This window comes from Eleutherodactylus coqui, chromosome 2 (assembly GCF_035609145.1).
Source record: "Eleutherodactylus coqui strain aEleCoq1 chromosome 2, aEleCoq1.hap1, whole genome shotgun sequence".
Taxonomy (NCBI): domain Eukaryota; kingdom Metazoa; phylum Chordata; class Amphibia; order Anura; family Eleutherodactylidae; genus Eleutherodactylus; species Eleutherodactylus coqui.
This window is the reverse complement of record NC_089838.1, coordinates 203,648,734-203,670,627: the sequence shown is the minus strand read 5'-3', so window position 1 is coordinate 203,670,627 and position 21,894 is coordinate 203,648,734. Positions and strand designations below refer to the sequence as shown.

The window sequence follows — 21,894 nt, the reverse complement described above, 5'->3', positions numbered from 1 at the left end:
CTATCTCTGTGTATTCTGTTCCGTCTCTGTTATATGCCATGCGTGTGTCCTGTTCTGTGGCTCCTAGGATCAGCTATGGCCCAGTTCCGAAGACCGCTGGGCCGCCCTCTTATTTGGGGATGTATATGCTTAGGTTGGGCCACTGTCGACACACACCCCCCCCCTCTTTAGCACAGGGTCAGTGGCATGGATTCCATGTGAATCTCCTGTGTGCATGTATACTACTAGACTACTACTCCTTTGGTCACGATGGTGTTGGCAGTCTGCTAAATCTGCCCACACGATCATAACAGTCTGTTCAGAAAGCCACATAGTACTGATTACATTTTGGGTCCCATTTGTGCATACTAACATAACATTAGGGCCACAATGGGTACATTTCTGAAAACAATACAAACAGGGGTATCCATTTTGGGGTGTCAGTGCACATGAAAATGATGATTTTTGGTGGAAAAAAATTTAGAATAGCACATTAGCCGAAATAAAGCCTTATTATAATTTTTTTTAATCATAATTCCATTAATTCCTGAAAATGTGGGATCTAAATACTCCTCACACCACTCAGTGAACACATTAAGGGGTGTACTTTGTAAAATAGGGCCATTTTAGGGGGTATGTATTCTGACACCCACGAGCCTTTGCAATCTTGGCTCGGTGGAGGAAAAAGGATTTAGCAAAATGAGGAAAAATGAGGTTCAACTTGAATGTCTCCTAAATGGTTCCAAACAAAAGATGTTTTTGCAAATGTGCGTCCAGAATAAAGTGAACAGATGGAAATATATGTTGGCAAAGATTTGTAGAGTATGCTTGCACATATGAGATATAACATTTGCAAATGTTAAAAAATTACAAGTTATTCAAAATGTTGTCAATATTCTTAATTTTAATTAATATACACAACTTCTAACTGCCCATTTTTACCACTTAAACGAAGTACAACAAGGCACAGAAAAAACAATGTAAGAATCACGTCGATTTGCAAACATGCCCATCTTGAAAGCGTCCTACTGAGCCAACATCTAGGACCGCCAGTCTCTCTGCTGCTTCAACAACGATTGTGAGCAAACGCAGTGTGGTAATCTTGAAATAACTTATCAGCTCACCTGTAAAGAAGAAGGAAAAAAGTTTGCAAGAAAATAAATAAAAGCTTAGTCTATCCAAAAATACCAAAAAAAAAAAAAAAAAAGGTGAGTCACCGGCAAAAAGCAGTCCATAAAACGAAGGGTTTCAAGATTGCTGAACGTCGAGGGTCTCTTCACTGTCCGCCAGCCTTCCCATTCTCAAGGACGTCAGATCTGCAGGAAATAACGAAAAATCAGCAGGTTAACAGTCACATCACACCAGTATTACTGATCCCTAGATCCGCTCTACCCACTTACATTGACCACTACTCCCCCAACCTGGTCAGAAGAATCATATATTATATATACACGTACGCACACACGAAAACCTGCAAATATGCGCAAAATAAGCACGTATGAGCAGATGCACGCAATGAAAATTTTAGCAGATGCAGCAGCTTACCTCGACGAGTTATGTCAGCTTGTGTGCAAGCGAAGCGAAATTCTTCTCAAAACGCGTCCAAACGTCAGGATCATCTCCACACGTAAGTTTGCAAAAAAAAGCGCACAAATCTCGGGTGGCCGCGTCTCCCCACGTAGCGCACAAATCTGCAAAAAAAGACAGGTTGCGTCAGGTGGCGTCGCGCAAATTTCAGGTGACGTACTCATCAGACGTAGCGCACAGCGCATTAATCTCAGGTAGGTACTCACCACACACAGCGCATTAATCTCAGGTAGGTACTCACCACACACAGCGCATTAATCTCAGGTAGGTACTCACCACACACAGCGCATTAATCTCAGGTAGGTACTCACCACACACAGCGCATTAATCTCAGGTAGGTACTCACCACACACAGCGCATTAATCTCAGGTAGGTACTCACCACACACAGCGCATTAATCTCAGGTAGGTACTCACCACACACAGCGCATTAATCTCAGGTAGGTACTCACCACACACAGCGCATTAATCTCAGGTAGGTACTCACCACACACAGCGCATTAATCTCAGGTAGGTACTCACCACACACAGCGCATTAATCTCAGGTAGGTACTCACCACACACAGCGCATTAATCTCAGGTAGGTACTCACCACACACAGCGCATTAATCTCAGGTAGGTACTCACCACACACAGCGCATTAATCTCAGGTAGGTACTCACCACACACAGCGCATTAATCTCAGGTAGGTACTCACCACACACAGCGCATTAATCTCAGGTAGGTACTCACCACACACAGCGCATTAATCTCAGGTAGGTACTCACCACACACAGCGCATTAATCTCAGGTAGGTACTCACCACACACAGCGCATTAATCTCAGGTAGGTACTCACCACACACAGCGCATTAATCTCAGGTAGGTACTCACCACACACAGCGCATTAATCTCAGGTAGGTACTCACCACACACAGCGCATTAATCTCAGGTAGGTACACACCACACAGCGCATTAATCTCAGGTAGGTACTCACCACACAGCGCATTAATCTCAGGTAGGTACTCAGCACACAGCGCATTAATCTCAGGTAGGTACTCAGCACACAGCGCATTAATCTCAGGTAGGTACTCAGCACACAGCGCATTAATCTCAGGTAGGTACTCAGCACACAGCGCATTAATCTCAGGTAGGTACTCAGCACACAGCGCATTAATCTCAGGTAGGTACTCAGCACACAGCGCATTAATCTCAGGTAGGTACTCACCACACAGCGCATTAATCTCAGGTAGGTACTCACCACACACAGCGCATTAATCTCAGGTAGGTACTCACCACACACAGCGCATTAATCTCAGGTAGGTACTCACCACACACAGCGCATTAATCTCAGGTAGGTACTCAGCGCATTAATCTCAGGTAGGTACTCAGCACACAGCGCATTAATCTCAGGTAGGTACTCACCACACGTAGCAGCACAGCACATTAATCTCAGGTAGGTACTCACCACACGTAGCAGCACAGCACATTAATCTCAGGTAGGTACTCACCACACGTAGCAGCACAGCACATTAATCTCAGGTAGGTACTCACCACACGTAGCAGCACAGCGCATTAATCTCAGGTAGGTACTCACCACACAGCGCAGAAATCTCAGGTAGGTACTCACCACACAGCGCACTAATCTCAGGTAGGTACTCACCACACAGCGCATTAATCTCAGGTAGGTACTCAGCACATTAATCTCAGGTAGGTACTCAGCACACAGCGCATTAATCTCAGGTAGGTACTCACCACACGTAGCAGCACAGCACATTAATCTCAGGTAGGTACTCACCACACGTAGCAGCACAGCACATTAATCTCAGGTAGGTACTCACCACACGTAGCAGCACAGCACATTAATCTCAGGTAGGTACTCACCACACGTAGCAGCACAGCACATTAATCTCAGGTAGGTACTCACCACACGTAGCAGCACAGCGCATTAATCTCAGGTAGGTACTCACCACACAGCGCAGAAATCTCAGGTAGGTACTCACCACACAGCGCACTAATCTCAGGTAGGTACTCACCACACAGCGCATTAATCTCAGGTAGGTACTCAGCACATTAATCTCAGGTAGGTACTCAGCACACAGCGCATTAATCTCAGGTAGGTACTCACCACACGTAGCAGCACAGCACATTAATCTCAGGTAGGTACTCACCACACGTAGCAGCACAGCACATTAATCTCAGGTAGGTACTCACCACACGTAGCAGCACAGCACATTAATCTCAGGTAGGTACTCACCACACAGCGCAGAAATCTTCCTCTCCCACGTTGAAAGTAGTATAAAAGGCTCCAACCATCAGCTTCCTCTGTAGGCTTGGAATTCGCGGGCAAATTCAAGTACCGGTGACGTCACCGGTCACGTGGGCGCGGGCACAGCTCTCATCGTGCACGGCAGCTGAACTGTACTGCTCGTGCACAATGGGAGGTCACATGGTGCCGATTCCAGCCACCTCATTGGCTGGAATCGGCAGCAGGAATAACCGCAGTGTAAACTACTAATATGCCCCCGGCACTGTCAGGGTGGCGTGACGTCATTCTCGTGCGCCGTCCCGTGGTTTACACGGCTCTAGTCGGTCACCTCTGTCCGGCGGCATGTACCGGGCGCTGAGTACGGGCACCCAGCGGGGGGTGAGCGTTATGTCCTGTGTGATGTCGTAAGGCTGTGTTATATACAGCACTCGTATCTAATGCACCTCCTTGTTTAGTCCTCCCTCCGCAGGTTGCTGAGCACGCTGGTTATTGCCGAGCACGACACCCAGCAAGTGACCCCCATCACCCTGAGTGCAATCACTGCTGCCAAGAGGCTGGGGGGAGATGTCAGCTGCTTGGTGGCCGGGACCGACTGCTCTAAGGTGGGTGCTAAGGGGTGAGGGTTCAAGTAGAATAACGCGGGGCGTGGAGCCATCGCCCTTCTGTCGCAGGATACCTTCTGTTGTTGTCTTTTGGCCATATCTGTGGCAGCGTTTACAGTACCCGCTGGTTGTCATCGTGCCGTTGCTTAGTGATGTTGTGGGTACCCGCAGCCCATACACCATGTTAATTGCATAGGGCTTCCAGTCGCACGCCTCCATTGACACTGATGCACGCCGTCCGCGCAGATTCCGTGGGAAAATAGAGCATGCTGCGATTTGTCTTCCACTCGTGGAATACCATTGTGAGGGAAAATTCGAAAATACACGCCTTTCAAAGCCTGTATTTTACCGTGGACCGTCTGCGCAGACGGCAATCGCAGAATCCACAATTCAAATCCGGTTATGTGGGACCGGCCTTACAGAAATGTATTTTATTACTTCTACGGGGGCAAGGAGATGTAGAAATACTTTATTTCCTCCTGAACTGTTAGGTAGATTGGGACTTCCCAATTTGACAATTCCACATCCTTAACTCCGATCACACCGGGTGAACCACTACGAAACACAAACATTCTTCAATGATTTCTAATGTTTGCATGATTCCCCATGGAAATTGATCTGTATTTACCGTCTATGTTGCAAAACAAGGTCCTCCTAAGGCCACCTGCAGACGGGCGGAATTTCCGCCCCTGGAAGCTGCTATAGGATTGCGTTAACAAACGCAATCCTAGGCAGACAGCCATGATTTGGCCGCACGGCAAACAAATCGCGGCATGCTCTATTTCTGTGCGGGCCTCGCAGAGCTCCGTACAGAAACGTCACTCACCGGCTCCGCTCTGCACATGCACCGGCTGTCCGGCAGCTGGCACATGAAAGAGCCGGGGCTGCGGGAGCAGGTGAGTGTCACGCTGCTCTCTGCAGACGCTCGGGTCGGAGTTCTCGCAGCCGGATCCGACCTGGACGTCTGCAGGTGGCCTAAAACATAGGCTGAAAATGGCCCCTCCAGCATCCAAGCATCTTATTGTGTGACTATATATTGGCCACATTTATAATGGCAGCAACCTCCCGCTCTATCACTTCTCTGGGGGTGCAGGTTGTTCACAGCTTATTGCTGAATACATGGCCCTTCAAGAAGTTATTGCGTGATGTCTGATCTGATAGTCTTGGTGGCAGCAGATTTTTTTGAATTAATTTGAATTAATCGGTTACAGAAATAACTTCGCTTTCCTCAGGCTTGCAACTGGTGAATACAGGATTTAGTCGGTACACGTTCTTCACCATATTTATTCCAATATTCCCTTTGACTTTGTTATCAGATATCACCAATATAAATTAAATGGGGTACTGCTAGGGAAAAGTGATATGGAAGAGGACCTGGGGGTACTAGTGGATTGTAGACTAAACTGGAGTAACCAATGCCAGTCAGCTGCTGCAAAAGCTAATAAAGTCTTGGGGTGCATTAAAAGAGGTATAGGGGCGAGGCATGAGAACATTATTCTTCCACTATATAAGGCACTTGTCAGGCCCCACATGGAATACTGCGCACAGCTCTGGACATCGGTGCTCAGGAAAGATGTTACGGTATTGGAGGGGGTTCAAAGAAGGGCAACTAAACTAATACATGGAATGACGGGACTGGAATACCCAGAGAGGCTATCAAAATTGGGATATTTACCCTGGAAAAAAGACGGTTAAGGGGCGATCAAATAACTACGTATAAGTACATTAGGGGACGATACAAGGATCTCTCCCATGATCTGTTTATACCCAGGACTGCGACGGTAACAAGAGGACATCCTCTATGTCTAGAGGAAAGAAGGTTTCATCACCAACATAGAAGAGTGTCATTTACTGTAAGAGCAGTGAGACTGTGGAACCCTCTGCCTGAGGACGTGGTGATGGCAAAATCCATAGAGGAGTTTAAGAGGGGACTAGATGCCTGCCTAGAACGCTATGATATTACAGGATATAGACATTAGCTGACCAGCGGGTTTGTAGTTCCAAGTCTTATATTCAGGTAGGAATTATCAAAGGTTGATCCCGGGATTATTCTGATTGCCATTATGGAGTCAGGAAGGAATTTTCCCTCAAATGGACTAATTGGCTTCTGCCTCTTGGGGTTTTTGCCTTCCTCTGGATCAACTAGGGGTTAAAATAGGCTGAACTAGATGGACATTGTCTAACCTACTATGTTACTATGTGTTCATAAATATATGTTCAACTGAATACATGTTTGTGGCACACAGAGTCAGACGCGTGTTTGGTGGTCGCTTCTTGACACTTTGATGAGAGGTGTGATGGTTCAGTAGACATAAGGGGAGATTTATGAAACGGTCTCTGTTGCCAGTATCAACCAATCACAGCTCAGCTTTCATTCCTCATACTGCTATAAAAAAAAGGAAAGCTTCTTTTTGGTTGGTTGCTTTGAGCAACAAAGACCCTTTTTTTTTTTTTTTGTTTTTTTTTAGTAAGTTTTCATCAATCTGCTCCATAATCTTTTGTCTGTGGCAGTTTTCACAGTGAACCATACATAAATTACATAGTTATTGAGGAATGTTTGGGATTCCTAGTGGGAGAATTAGGATGGTTTCACATCTGCGCTCAGGGTTCCGCTTTCCTTCTCGCTTCGGGGAGCAGGAAAGGGGAATTCCCGCGGCCGAACAGATCCATCTCAGGATGGGATCGAACTGCGCCGAACATACCCCATTGACTATAATGGGGTCTGTTTGGTTTCTGTTCAGCTACCTGGCTTTTGGACAGACGAAAAACTGCGGCATGCAAGTGTTGCTTTTTCTTCTGATATTTTGGCCCGGATCTGCGATGGGACCTCTCAGATGTGATATTGGCCTTATCCTGCACACTTATGTAGAGCTTACTCGCATCCCTCAATGGCACAAATGTCATCACCTTCAATTCTGATTGACCTATTGTCATTATTAAACCTAAGCAATGACTTATTATTTTATGCTGACTCCTGTATTCTCTGTAGGATGCGTTCAGTGGTTTTTTTGGGTTTTTTTTTTTTAAAATCTCCCCCTAGGCCTCATGTCCACTAGAAAAATACAATTCGCACAGAATCTGCGGCAGAATGGAGCATGCCGCGTTTTTTCTCCCTCGTGTGAAAAATGCAATTCTTTTAGGCCTCATGTCCACTAGCTAAATGGAATTGCGGATTCCACAGCGGATTTTGCCCATAGGGAATCATTGGCGATCCGCGGTCCATTAAATTGATTTTTGCACCCGCGGATGGCATTTTAAAAGAATTGCGTTTTTCACGTGCGGGAGAAAAAACGCGGCATGCTCCATTCTGTCGCGGATTCTGCGCGGATCGGCAACATTGCTATCACATTGATAGCAATGTGTGCGGATATCTGCATGCAAAAAATACCATTTAAAGCAAATCCGGGCAGAATCCGCCGCGGAAATCCGCGGCAGATTCTGCGCGGATTGTATTTTTCTAGTGGACATGAGGCCTTATACTACTGCAAGATTGTTACAAAAACACAATGTCCTGCTTGGACTGTAAGCATTTAAGGCCTCATGTCTACGGGGAAATTATATTTATCAAATCCGCATATCATAGGAAAGCATTGACCATCCACAGTTAATTAAATAGGCACGGATGGTATTTTAAGTGATTTGCAAATTTCACGCGCGGGGGAGGGGGGGGATGCAGTATGCTCCATTTTAACGCGAATCACGCACGGGTGAGCTCAATTGTCCCCTATCTCAATGGCTCTCCCGTATGCAAAATGAAAGACAATTTAAAGTTGCGGAAATCTGCAGCAGAAATCCACGCAGGCCATATTTTTCCCATGGACATAAGAGCTAAGTTGTTAGGCCTCATATCCACTAGAAAATTCGGGCCCGCGCAGGTTCTCCATGCAGAATCCCGCAGCGGGTCCCTCTTTCCCCACAGACATGGGGCCTGAAAATAAGATTTTACTTACCTGTCCGGACGCTGCGGATCTTCCCTCCGTTCTGACTGGATCTTCTTTCTTCGGCCCGGCGAATGTGCTCGGAACGCCAGCAGCGTGCTGCGCGCATGTGCCGTGCATTTTTTTTTAAACTCCTGCTCTCCCATGCTCCCGCGGTAGAACAAAAATTCAGCTGCGGCTGTGCCGCGGATCCGGACGGTTTCCATAGGCTTCAATGGAAGCCTTCGGGAGCCGTCTGTGCTGGAAACCCGCAGAAAATGGAGCATGCTGTGGGTGATTTCCCGCACGTGCGATCCGCGCGGCAGAAAAAAATGACATCCGCAGGTATTTACTTACCTGCAGGTGTCCAATGCATCACTATGGGCGCGGATCACACGTGCGGGACACCCGCACGGATTTTGTAAATAGAATTAGCCAGTGGACACGAGGCCTTAGTTTAAAGTCTGTACCAGATGGGTAACTTCATACGTCGATTGAGTATTAAATCTTGTATATTTTTATTTTTTTAAGCTATATATAAAATGCCAAAAGCGAAATTGTTTAGATTTCATCAGACACATCATTTCTTCTGTTCTTTAAAATCTACCTCCACAGATTTCTTCATATATACATGTGTTGAAGGCCTCTGTTTTAAAGAGGTTGTTTGGTTACCGGACAATCCCTTTTTAATAAGATTCCCTGTGTGAAAGTAACACAGACGTATACTTGCCCCAATACAGCCACTGGGATCCAGCAATGCAGCCTGGTGCAGTCCTGCTGATTCCTGTGACGGGATGTTGTAGCCAATGAAAGGCTGCAGCATCATTGCCGGTTCTCCTGGCTTTGGCGCGCTCATGCGTAGTGTCATGAATCCAAGAATGTTACGCTGCAGCTATCACATGATTTCCTGTGACATCTGTCACAACAAACCTGGCTGTAGCACTGGATCCTGGTGACCACGAAGGGGTAAGTTTATCTGTTTAGGGGGTCCTATTGAAAAGGGCTTGTCCAGTAACTGGACAACCCCTTTAACAATCCTTCGCCTTTTAACTAAAATATAGGCAATCTTCGCCACTCTTAAGGATAAACTCCCACGTGTGTCTTTGTGGGAACATGAGGTTTTTTGTTTTTTTTAAGACCTTCTCAGTTTGACAATAGCAAGATGTGGTTACAAGGTCGGCTAAGATTTCAATTATCATAGAATGGTAGAGTTGCAAGGGACCTCCAGGGTCATCGGGTCCAACCCCATGGCGTTAGTGTAGGCGAGTTATGCTTTCCTGAGATGCTATTTGGTTCCGGTCAAGTTATCCAAGATGTTCCCTGAAACCTCTTCAATGTGTTGTAAAAAATTATGGGGTTTCGGGCACCCCAATACATATATGGTGGGAGTGTCTGAAAGTGCACTGTTTTAGGCGGAGAATTTATAACCTGTATGCTATAGCAATAATTAATCTGTGGATCCGCATCCCCAAGCTAGGGATATCCAGACAGGCTATATAAGTGTGAATGGTCAAAATCCACGTGTGGAATCTCCAACATGTTTCTGCGTGCATCCTCAAATAGGATTGACATGCCACTTTGTTCCGCAGAAATGCATTGGAAATTCCACACGCAGATTGTGCCCATTGACGGGGCAACTCCCACATGTGGATCTGCAGCAAAACTATGGCAGAATACCTGAAGATTACTGATGCCGTTTTGCAGGCGGATTTTATGTGGAAAATTCCACATATCCTAATTCAATGTGTGATATTGTTACAATGTTTGCTTTGCTTCTTATTTCTGGTTTATATGTTGCTTTATTTCCTTTTAATTTTAATCTGGTTACATTTACAGGTAGCGGAGCAATTGGCAAAAGTACAAGGCGTTTCAAAGCTATTTGTTGCTCAGCATGAAGCATACAAGGGTTTTCTGCCAGGTCTGAAGTATTTATTTTAGTATCTAGACTTAGCACAATTGTTTCTCTCATTTCTTACCTTCCCTTTTTTCTTTTAATTTCTATATCTCCATTATGAGATTTGAGATGTCTGCATCTCACTGTGATCTGCAATTTACATTACAGAAAGTATGTCGCAACAATATGCCATAAAGCAGTGTTCCCCATCTCCAGTCCTCAGGTACCCCAACAGGTCATGTTTTCTGGATTTCCTCAGTGTTGCACAGGTGATGTAATTATTGTCAGCGCCTCGGACATTGCCACAGGTGTTCTTACCATAGGATATCCTGAAAACATGACCTGCTTGGGGGTCCCTGAGGACTGGAGTTGAGAAACAGTGCCATAAAGCACTGCCAACAGCAGGCAGGAGCTATGCATGCAGGCAGGACCCTATCTCATTTTGACATGAAAGTTTAGGTAAGTGAATAGATATTGGTGTTCGTTGACGCTGTATGTAAGTGAGCCGCAATCCATCTGATGGGTGGTCTTACAGCTCATACTGGTCCAGGCTGTCTACCCCTCACCTTGTCTTTTGAGTGGGGGTGTAGATGTCGGTCATGAAGTGCGGAACGACTGGCAGCCTAGACCAGCATGTATTAAAACTTTTTTTACACGCAACGATTATCGCTCAAAATTCGTCCAAACAGCCGAAAATTAGTTAATGTAAACGCGGGCATCGTGCACTTTTCATTTAAATAATGGATTTTACTTCCCTTAAAATCCATTGTTCACACCTCTGAAAGACTAGGCAAATATATTCCGTTTTAATGTATTTCGCTCATCTTTCAAAAGACTGCAGGATGTTCTCCTCACGCCATGTTTACACTACCCAGGAGGAGGAGAATGGAAAGTGTTGGCAGCTGTTTACACAGCTGGGTGTGTGTTTAATCAGAGGCTGTCCCTGTGAAAAAGGACTCCTGGAGGTCCTTTTACATGCAAATGAAGATGATAAAGTGTTAATGGCTATAAATACTTTATGCAAATACATTGCTAAACCTTTCAGCTGTTTGAAAGATTATTTTTGCGTGTAAAAGGGCCTTTGCACAACTGCTTACTTCCATACAGCTTACAGGATCTGAAAAAGCTGATATCCCATCTGTCTGCATTTTCATGTCAAAATGATTTGTGGTCTTGCGTGTCTGCATGACGCCTGCCTTCTGTTAGCAGTGGTTTATGGAGCCTATCACCATGACAGATTTCATTTAATCTGCATTAGTAGACTTTACAACTGTATGAATTCAGTGCTGACATGTCCCACCTGTGACTTTTATTATTAGAGGAGCTGACTCCCTTGGTTTTGGAAGCCCAGAAGCAGTTCAGTTTCACTCACATCTGTGCGGGAGCATCCGCCTTTGGAAAAGTGAGTGGCCTTTATTGATTCTGTATTTAAAGTAAAGCTAAATGGACCTAGACTATGCATCTTTATATATGCCCTTAAAGGCAATGTCCGGGAAGTCAACAACATGTCCACTGTTCATGCAACCTCTGAAAACCCTGTCTTACGATTTGTGAATGTATCTAAACTAGAGTGGGAAGGGTATGAGGCTGCAGGCAAGGGGTGCACTGGCTAACATTCAGCCTAACAGGAATGAACCGTGTAGTATTGGGCTCCCCTGTTAACCCTTTCCCCTCTGGTCTAGAAATGCATTGTAATGAGGGTTTCCTCAGGCTGCACTTTCAATGGAAGGTACAACTTTTTTTTTTTTCCCCAAAATTGATCTAATGTATCTACTGTTTACAAAGAAGTAGTACTGCAAATCGTTTATGCGAAGATTCCCGGGTCATTTTCTGTCTACAGCTCCTATGCAGACCCATATGTTTCCATAATAAAAGCCGACTACAAACAGTGTGTGGTCTGATCTTGCTATCCTATTGCCATCTATCTTGCCCCTTCTTCTTGCTGACATTACATGTAGGTTGCTAAGAAGTAGAGGACAGATGGATGTGAGTGTGATTGCACGTTCAGGCTTCGCAGTTTATTCGTATTTTACCATGGAGATGTAGGAAGCTGAAGATGCTGAACAGATAATTGCAGAATTACTTAAATTTTCATTTTAGATGTATAAGAGGAGTAATAAAAAAAAACCTTTTACACTGACCTTCATGATTGTATTTGCGTAAGTTTGCTTGTGTGTTGCTTTGCAGAGTCTACTGCCCAGAGTAGCAGCAAAGCTTGACGTAGCCCCAATATCAGATGTAATTGACATTAAGTCACCGGATACGTTTGTGAGGGCAATCTATGCTGGTAAGAAACCTATTTTTATATATATTTTTGCACGTGTAGCTTACGATGGGTCCGCACATTCTCTGCAGTATGTCTTATATAACAAAAACTAAAGTAATTATTACTGATCTTTCAAACCTCCTACTTATTTTTTGGACTTAAGCTGATGCCAAAGTGCACCATTCTTCAGTAGTTCTCAGTTTTATCATTCAGATCCATGGGAGATTGAAACTCCTGTCAATTCTTTTAGTCCATCAGTCATTACATGTGTTGAAGGTAAAAGGTCTGCATAATGTAGTTCAATAGTAAGTGTCTGAATTTTGATTCTTCTAAAGGAATTGACCAAAGTTTAAAGATCTGGCATTTTCCCCCTATCCCTTAGAAACGGCGCTGCCTTTGCTGTCCGACGATTGTGCCTGGTCTTGCAGTATTCACATGAAATGGGGCTGTGCTACCACACAAGACATGGCTAATGAACTGGAGCCGTGTTCTTTCTGGTGAAAGGGGTGAAGCAAACCTTATTTTTTTTTCTTTTATCACTTTTAAATTTTCTTTAATTTTTTTTATTCTTTTGAGCTAAAGCCAATATATTGATACCAGAGAAATCCATTCCTGGGGGGTACTTTCCCTTTTTGCTAGATCCACTCCTGACTTTTGCCCCAAAATTGTATCTGAGCACAAATTAGACCCTTATGATCATTATTATTAGTTTTTTACTTTAAGTACTTTTAAGAAGCTCTTTTCTGCACTGCAGCATGTGGTGCCTCTGTAGTCTTTGGTGGAGATGTAGATGGCCTTTTTTTTGTATTTAGAAGGGAGAAAAAAGTGTGTTTGCACAAAAATGTTGCAACTTTTTGACAGGTACCCAGTGCTCTTTCATTTTCCTAAAAAGGAGTTGGCTTGTCAGTATAGGGGCATAGCCTACCCGGACTGACACATTTATGTATAATTTATGCAAGAGACTGGCTTAAATTATACCAGAAATCTACTCCAACTCCTAGCTGGTGTAGACTTCCGTGTAGGCGCACAGAGCAGCCATGATGTGCCTAATATATTAAGAGGTGCGTGGCTCTTCCTATATTAGGAATGTTAAGCACTGACTGGTAAATGAAACGCCGGTGGCAATAAATGTCCCCTTTCTGTTTGGTGAACTTCCCTTCTGCTGATTGACAGCTGTCTTCCTGTACTGTGCATGTACTTCTTCCTCTGAATATTTAGCATATGTCCACTTATAAATACCATCCTGTATATATTCTACATTAAAGCTGAGTATTTTTGTAAATATCCTGCATAACGTCTTTTGCTAGTCTTATATTACTTATGTTCACAGTTCAGCTAGTTGTCATTTGAAACTATTATAAGCTTGTCAACAGACCCATCCTGAACACCTCCTTAAATATAGTGGGACAGTTATTTGTTCATATCATTATATCAGAAATCTTTGTGTAGATCTTGAACTTGCAAGGAATGCTGAGGGCTTTAACCCCCTTAATGCCACAGGATGTACAGTTACGTCCTGTAGCTATGGTGCATGTATGGAGGGGGATCGCGGATCGATCTGGCTACTTGCAACGTGGGTACTGGCTGTTTCTTACAGCTGACACCTACCTGCAACAGCTCCGATAAGCCACACCGCTCATCGGAGCTGTTAACTCTTTAAATGCTGCTATCAATTCTGACAATTGCATCTGAATGCCCCAACTGATGTTCGGGGATCCCGTACAGCCACCTGTGATGGTATTGCTGGTTACCGTGCGGTTATTATGGCAGCCAGGGCCTTCTGAAAGACCCCTGGGCTGTCATTGCAGAGTGCCTATTAGATCGCGGTATGATGTAATGCTATGGCATTACATCATACTACAGGAGTGATCAAGGTATCGTAAGTTCTTATACCCTCTGGGGACTAAAAAAACTATGGAAAAATAAGTTGTAAAAAGTTTTACTAATCCTAAAGAAAAATAAAAGTAAAAAAACAAAAAAAGCCTTTTGCTATACATTATATGGTGCATTAAACAGTACCATTGGAAAAATACAAGCCCTCAGATATCTACATCGATGGATAAATAAGAGTTATGATTTTTTAAAAGGAGGGGGGGGGAAGGAAAAAACGAAAATGGAAAAAAAGGGCCATGTCCTTAAGGGGTTAATCACTGAAACTTGTAGAACTGTGAGTGCAGCTCAAGTTATAATACAGACTGTAAGTCGGGGTCAGCACAAGATAGATAATGCAATGTATGTACAAAGTTACTATATGTAGACTATTCTGTATACAAAATGTAAAATGGTAAATACATGCTTCATGTTTGTTTTGTTTACTAAAATATGCTGTATGTTAATTGTGCAAATTGTGGTTTTAAAATTCTTGATATTGCATAACTTTTAGTGTTTTTGATGCAGGGTTAGCCCTATGGGGTGAATGGGTGTTTTATACCATACCACCCACTATCCAAGAATGAGAAATGAAGCTCTATATTTGGAGAGTTGTTACCAGAGCCGTAACATTAAGCTCCTGGTCCCCAATGCAAAACCTGTAACAGGGCCCCAACTATAATGCTTTATTCATAGTACTGGGCTCTTTATATGGAGAAGAGAGGCCTTATGGGCCCCCTAAGGCTCCTGGGTCCGGGTGCAACCGCATCCCCTATAGTTACACCGGTGCTTGTTACAGAAGTGGTGCTATGGAAATAGTTTTCAGATGGAAGAGCTGTGCACCCAGCTTTCATTAAAGGACTTCCCTTCCACATTTTAAAGGCCTTTTCTGTCACTTATAAAATTGTGCTTCAGGGTAGAGAATGGTGTTTTCAAGTAAAAATAAAAAAGTCATTACTCTCCACCTCTCTATTCCTACTGTTCAAAGACGTTGACACGATCCAATCCGTTCCAGTCCTTGCAAATAAGGGAAACTATGATATTGTGTTCATTTTTCACATGACCGCTATAGCTAATTCCTCACCTCAGCCGCCATGTGTCCGTGTATTCTGGATCCGTCTGATATGAATCCTTAATAAGCCCATCTGCCTTCAGCTAAAGTATAACTAAACCTTTCAAAAACTTTCGTAATGTCATAGTGACCTGTCAGAAGCTCTCAATGGTGGGGTTCCAGGTGCTGAGACCTCTACTAATTGGTAAAACAAATGAACAAGAGCACCCGTTTGAACTCTGTGCCTGTTCAGTGGTCATTGCAAGCAGTGGATGGACTGTCTATGGAGCTCATACACTGCTCTAATTTTAACAGAAGCAGCCAAACTGGAACGGCTGAGCACCTTTTCTCATTCGTTTTAGCGATCAATGGGGGTCTCAGCACTTGGACCCCCGCTGTTCAAAACTTATGACATGTGAAAAGTGTTTTTAAAAGTTTAGTCACCACTTACCTTTCAATTCTGGTACAACCCCTTTATCCCCTACCCTACAAAGTATTGGAGATATCTTACTGATTCCCCCTAACAATCCCAATAATGGGGGTTCTGTGTCCCCTGTTATCCCCACTGCGATTTTGCTGCACCCCCTGCACTGAAGAGAAAAGAGGAGCAGTGGTCATGTAAACATGCTGGTGCCCTATTTGTTTTCAGTGTGCCTACCTGAGATAGCTGGCCCTCCCTGAAGTTAATGGAGCACCGTCTGCACATTCTCGGCCATCACTTCATTTGTTCTGACATTTGCAGAGGGAGAAGCGACCCTGCGGTGACGGGCAGAGGGGGACAAAGGGAGTACTACTTTCTTGAGACTGGTGGGGATCTCAGTGGTGATACCCCTATCAATCAGCAAGTTATCCCCTATCCTATAGATAGGGAATGACTTGTAATTTTGGTGCAACCCCTTTTAAGCCTTTTGCTAGAATGGCTATTTGCACCAAATGAACCGTAGAAAATCTGCAAACAATTGTGGTCATTACTGAATAGTCAGATGTCCATGCTATGTTTGTACACTATAAATTGTTATACAACTATTTACATTGACCTGAGCAAAAGTTATGTGATCCTGATTATTGACTGCCCAATTATTAGCCGAATATTTCTTGTATAACAATCCTCATAAGTACGCATTACATTTTTGCAGAATTGCTGCCTTTTATCCACAGTAGTAATTGCCTAATGTCTGAAGTTACAGTTAAGAGCTGTATGTCTTATTAGACTCTTCCATGTGACCATTGTCTAGTTCATAGATATGGTTGTACACTTCTGCTTACATGTGACTATTGTCTAGTTCATAGATATGGTTGTACACTTCTGCTTACATGTGACTATTGTCTAGTTCATAGATATGGTTGTACACTTCTGCTTACATGTGACTATTGTCTAGTTCATAGATATGGTTGTACACTTCTGCTTACATGTGACTATTGTCTAGTTCATAGATATGGTTGTACACTTCTGCTTACATGCGGCCAATAACTTTATGCTTGGAAAAATACCCAGTTATTGAGTTCATCCCATCTGTACATCTCCATCACCAAGTTATATCAAGTGCTCTCTCCCCTCATGTCCTTTTTAAATATTAATACATCCTGCTGTTCTGAGAGCTCGTCACAACAACATACAATCCGTGTCCTTGGGATGAGAAATCCCGGTGGGAGGACACTACAGAATATCCAGCTCCACCAACACTGTCCCAGGAGGGAAGCTCTGGGCCGCCCGGTACAGCTGTCGCACAAATGGCAAGTGTATTGATCCATAGTGGTAGAGAACAAGAGTTCTGCGAGTACAAGTTCTCTTGTGGACTTTGATGTTATCTATGGCGATTATATTTGTTTTTATTTATTTTCTTGGTAAATGTGTGTCCCATATGGTCCCAAGACAGAGGGAACATGGCAGCTGGCTCCTCATATAATGAGACCTAAAAGCTTGGAAACTTGAAGATTACCCTTGATAGCTTTCCAAATGGCCTTCGTTCTTGAGGGAATGAGCAGATGTAGTGCAGTTTGTGCCATGAACATGGACGTTGGACAGTTGAGTTGCTTCTGTGTTTGGTGACGATGCCACAAGTCCTTTTAGTACGCTGGCGCTCTAACCATAATGTCCACCACCAGCTGTTTGTGCATTGGCAACTTCTTGCCCTGCCAGCTGCTGCTCTGGATATGTGCCATTTTATACAGCTTTCTTCCAGCTGTGACACTAATGGCTCCGAGGTGCGAGGAGCAAGACTTTTAAGGTTTAGATTACACTTTAAAGAGAGTATGACAATATGGAAGGTTTAACAATAATTTATTAAAATGAGGTGATCGGACATAGTGGTGAATAGATGTGATGTCTGTCACTTTTATCCTTTTTGTGTATAGATATAATAAGTATAAAAAGTTGGACAAAGTATAAAGATTGCTAATTAAATCATTAGTCAAGTTTAAAGGTTACATCTTGTATCATATTAGCTAAAGGCCCATTTACATGCAACAATTATCGCTCAAAATTTGTTCAAACGAGCGAAAGTGAGTGATAATCGTCACTTATGTTTAATCACTTTTTATTAAAGTTTGCTCATATATTAAAATAGTAGCAAGTAGGTCTCGCAGGACAATATAAATTGTATTACATGTAAACCTTTAACCATAACATTTTCTTGTGTAGTTTCAAAACCCACTTTGGTTTATGCATTTCTCCTTTTTGATTTTATGATTGGTCAACATTCACACGGTATTGATATAGGAAGGGGGAGAAGTTCACTTGGCATTTAGCGCTGAGTTTCAGCCTGCATAAAAATAGTTAGTTTGTTCGATTGTCGTAGGGTTTAAAGGTCATTCATTCAGTTGTTCAGTCTTTCATTCAGTAGTTCAGTCTTGAGGTGAGGGGTGATTGTTTGCCCAGCTAAACACAATGACTTATGCCTGCAGAAGACAATGGGTTTTTCTTTGCCCCAAAATAAAACCTCCAGCCTAGAGATTCTTCTCATTAAACACTCACCCACATGACCAAAAAACATATACAGTGTTTACATAGATAACGAGGGAAATGGCGAGGATTTCAAACGATTATCTATACGTGTAAATGCTCAGCATTTTAAAATAAAGGTCATAAAGTCATTCGTTCAAACGACACTCGTTGTGTGTAAATGGGACATAAGTGATCACAGCTTACATATTAGCAGGAACATCACTGGGAAGTCGGCCTATCTGAACCTGCAACCAGGAAAGCCAAGCAGTGCTAAGATAGTGTCTTCTACAGTAGACCGACAGGCGTGACACCTCCCCATCCCGTCGCCAAAGGTTTCCCTCCCTTCTAGGCATTCAGCAGATGTGACATGTCCTCATTCTCTCGCCAAAGCTTGCAATTTGACTTGAGAAAAGGGGACCTTTTTATACTATTCTAATAGAGGTGACCGCATGTCTACATTCCAACAGGTGACCATATGTCTGCTTTCCAAAGTCTTCTAAACAGAAAGGTGCAAGTACATTTCTTTTTGAAGTGGAGCTCAAACCTATTGTATCCTAAATGTTGACTCCTCTTTCTCTGCATCTTAAAAGTCCATCATGTTCAACTTACCATCCTCAGAAATTTTTAGCTACCTGCAAGTGAAACCTTTTGTATCCTCCCTTCTTAAGAACACAAACTCCCCGCTGACACTAACCTCAGTCGAGAGACGCTGCTACAAAAATCCGCACGCAAGAGGCCTCCTATCGCAAATATACTCAGACCTAGTGCATTCCTCCTTTAGAGTTCAACTACCATATGTAGCCCGCTGGGAAAGGGACCTCGGCAAAACTCTATCTGAGGAAGAACAGGCCCAGATATGGGAGTCCACTAACGGTAGCGCCAGAAACATACTAATGTAGGAAACATCCTTTAAAGTCCTACTCCGCTGGTATCTAACTCCTGATTGCGTAGCCCACGCAATCCCCAGATGTTCTCCCAACTGTTTTCGCGGCTGCCTAACTCCAGGAGACATGCTCCACACTTGGTGGACCTGCCCGCGGGTCAAGAGGCTCTGGATAAGAATCTACTCTCTAATATACTCAGTCACAGGCCACAACATCCGCAAAGACCCTTGGGAGGCGCTCCTAAACAAACGGATAAACAATACCCCCCCCCCCCCCCCCCACGACTCCAGGAAGTTGATTTCTTTTTTTTCTTCCTGGCCACAGAGAAGTCAAACGAAGGCTAGACTGGTACTTAATAAACGAAAAACTAACCTCTATTCTTGCTGATAGACATGATAAATTCCTTAAAAATATGGTCCCCATGGCTAAATTACTTGTACCCCTCACAAAACAATAGGTTTCTGGCCTCTCTGTGAAAAACAGAGAACAACAAAAAACAGTGGCCTACCCAGCTACCCCTCTACAAACAAGGACTGTCTCCGGCAACATCCACCCCATGGGAATCTCTTCGCCTGTCTCAGAAACTCTCTCCACCTCTCCCCCGCCTAACCCCCCCCCCCAAATCTTTCCTCCCCTATCCCCTCCAATAACAAAGTTAGGCCCTGGCCAGGCCGGTTATAAATATATTGTTCTTATACCTTGCAACTCAAAACTAGATCGAGTTGGGATACAAACAAAAAAGAGGACTACCACAAAACTTCTGGATACGTATCCCCTCAATCTACACTCTAAAATGGTAAAAATGCTTGTTGAATACTAACAAGATTGTAGCACCTTTCAGTAAAATGTTCATTAATATGCTGTAAACCTTGAAAATCTTAAATAAAATTGCAGTAATAATAAAAAAAAAAAAAGTCCATCATGTTGACTTCTCCTCTTTTTGCTATGCGGATTTGATTTGCTGTGACACAAATGTACTTGGTTGGCTCTCTTGTCCAGAACAATGATGGTTCAGTATGTTTAATTTTAGTCAAGCCTCAAAACTGTAATTAAAATGTCTGAATAAAATGTAAATAATCATACATTCAGTATTTCCCTGATGGGGGACAGTGAGGATGTTCCTTGCAATATTGCTTCAGAGATGTTGACTCTCTCATACATTAATCGTCCCATACTAAATGGAACTAGTGCATGTAATATTACTATATTCTGTAGTTAATATGTAAATGTGACTCCCATGTTATTGTAAAGCCAGACTAAATGTGTCAGCGCTCCCTTTTTGTAGGAAATGCCTTGTGCACTGTGAAGTGTGACGAAGCTGTAAAGGTGCTCACTGTAAGAGGTACATCCTTTGAAGGGGCTCCGACTTCGGGAGGCAGTGCAAGTGTTGATAATGGTAAGTCATTCTGAACCTCTGTAGGTAATTTAAATTCTTGAATTATGAAATTGAGCACTTAAGCTATAGGCCTCATGTCTACGGGGTTAAAATTCGCAGCGTTTTTCCCACATGCGGATCCGCGCCCCATAGGGATGCATTGGACACCCGCAGGTAGTTAAGTACCCGCGGATGTCATTTTTCCCTTCAGGCGCGGATCCGCGTGCGGGATAAAAATGGACATGCTCCATTTTAGTGCGGGTCTCCAGCGGGGGCGGCTCCCGCAGGCTTCTATTGAAGCCTATGGAAGCCGTCCGGATCCGCGGAACACCCGTACCATAATTAAATCACCTGTCTTGAACGCTGCAGGTCTCCCTTCCGTTGCGGCCGGATCTTCCTTCTCCAGCCCAGCGGATGTGCCCGGCACATGCGCACGGCTCGCTGCTGGCCGGAGAAGATCCGGTCGTGACGGAAGGGAGACGCACAGCGTCAAGGACAGGTGGGTTTATTCTTATTTTCAGGCCTCATGTCCCCGGGAAAGGAGGGACCCACTGCGGATTCTGCATGGAGAATCTGGGGGGGTCCTGATTTTCCCCGTGGACATGAGGCCTAAGGGGTATTGCCATCTTATAATGTTACATATGACTAGGATTCAAGTGACTATGAAAGTCTTGTGGTTTACTGTACTGCACAGTGAGGCTTCTGTACAGGGTATTAGACCATAGCCCTAGTCACTTGTAAAGAAGTAGCAGTGCCTAATTATCACTGATGCGCCTTCATTTTGAAGATTGGTGACATAAGAATATGCAATCACTTACCGGTTTAGGAATACTACTTTGAAATTCCAAGGGTAATAACTTTTTAAAGCATATAAATCCATGCTGTGGATTTTGTACTACAAATCTGTAGTTAGTTTTAGTGCGATACATGTGTATAGATTAAAATGACCAAAAAACCCCCCAAAACATTCATATAGAAAAGATTTTTCATGCAGAAAAACGAGTGGCTTGCATATTTTCAAACCCACACCATTCTCATTCTGTCGTAGAAATTCCGTGGAATCACTGCAGATCTGGTACAGAAAAATTCACTATAATCTTTATATAGCGCCAACATATTCTGCTGCACTTTCCAAATTGGGGAAAACATACAAAAATAGGTCACACATACAAAAAAAAATAGGTCATGACATCCAGTAATAAATCAATGTGTATCTTGAACAACAAGGGTGAGAGGGCCCTTTTCACTAGAATTTACAAACTAAGGAGGTATACACATAG

General features: G+C 43.6%; 1 protein-coding gene and 1 long non-coding RNA gene across 4 annotated transcripts in view; one reads left to right on the top strand and one right to left on the bottom strand.

Moving 5' to 3' along the window:
• Positions 1 to 863: 863 nt before the first annotated feature.
• LOC136612130 (uncharacterized) lies at positions 864 to 4,026 on the bottom strand. 3 transcript variants are annotated; one of them, XR_010790356.1, is made up of 4 exons: positions 3,801 to 4,026; positions 1,525 to 1,670; positions 1,197 to 1,295; positions 864 to 1,103 (listed from the first exon to the last, which is right to left on the bottom strand). It is a non-coding gene; the product is annotated as an uncharacterized lncRNA (long non-coding RNA). The 3 variants fall into 3 exon arrangements; XR_010790357.1 differs by lacking the exon at positions 3,801 to 4,026 and adding an exon at positions 3,758 to 3,775; XR_010790358.1 differs by lacking the exon at positions 3,801 to 4,026 and adding an exon at positions 3,141 to 3,157.
• A 25-nt stretch (positions 4,027 to 4,051) lies between these two features.
• The window catches only part of ETFA (electron transfer flavoprotein subunit alpha), a 40,775-nt gene continuing 22,932 nt past the window's right edge, over positions 4,052 to 21,894 (top strand). The window contains exons 1-6 of the mRNA XM_066592256.1: positions 4,052 to 4,190; positions 4,268 to 4,414; positions 10,168 to 10,249; positions 11,545 to 11,627; positions 12,413 to 12,512; positions 20,525 to 20,635. Of these exons, the coding sequence (XP_066448353.1) occupies positions 4,155 to 4,190; positions 4,268 to 4,414; positions 10,168 to 10,249; positions 11,545 to 11,627; positions 12,413 to 12,512; positions 20,525 to 20,635 (559 nt within the window). The 5' untranslated portion in view covers positions 4,052 to 4,154. The remainder of the gene's footprint in view (positions 4,191 to 4,267; positions 4,415 to 10,167; positions 10,250 to 11,544; positions 11,628 to 12,412; positions 12,513 to 20,524; positions 20,636 to 21,894) is intronic.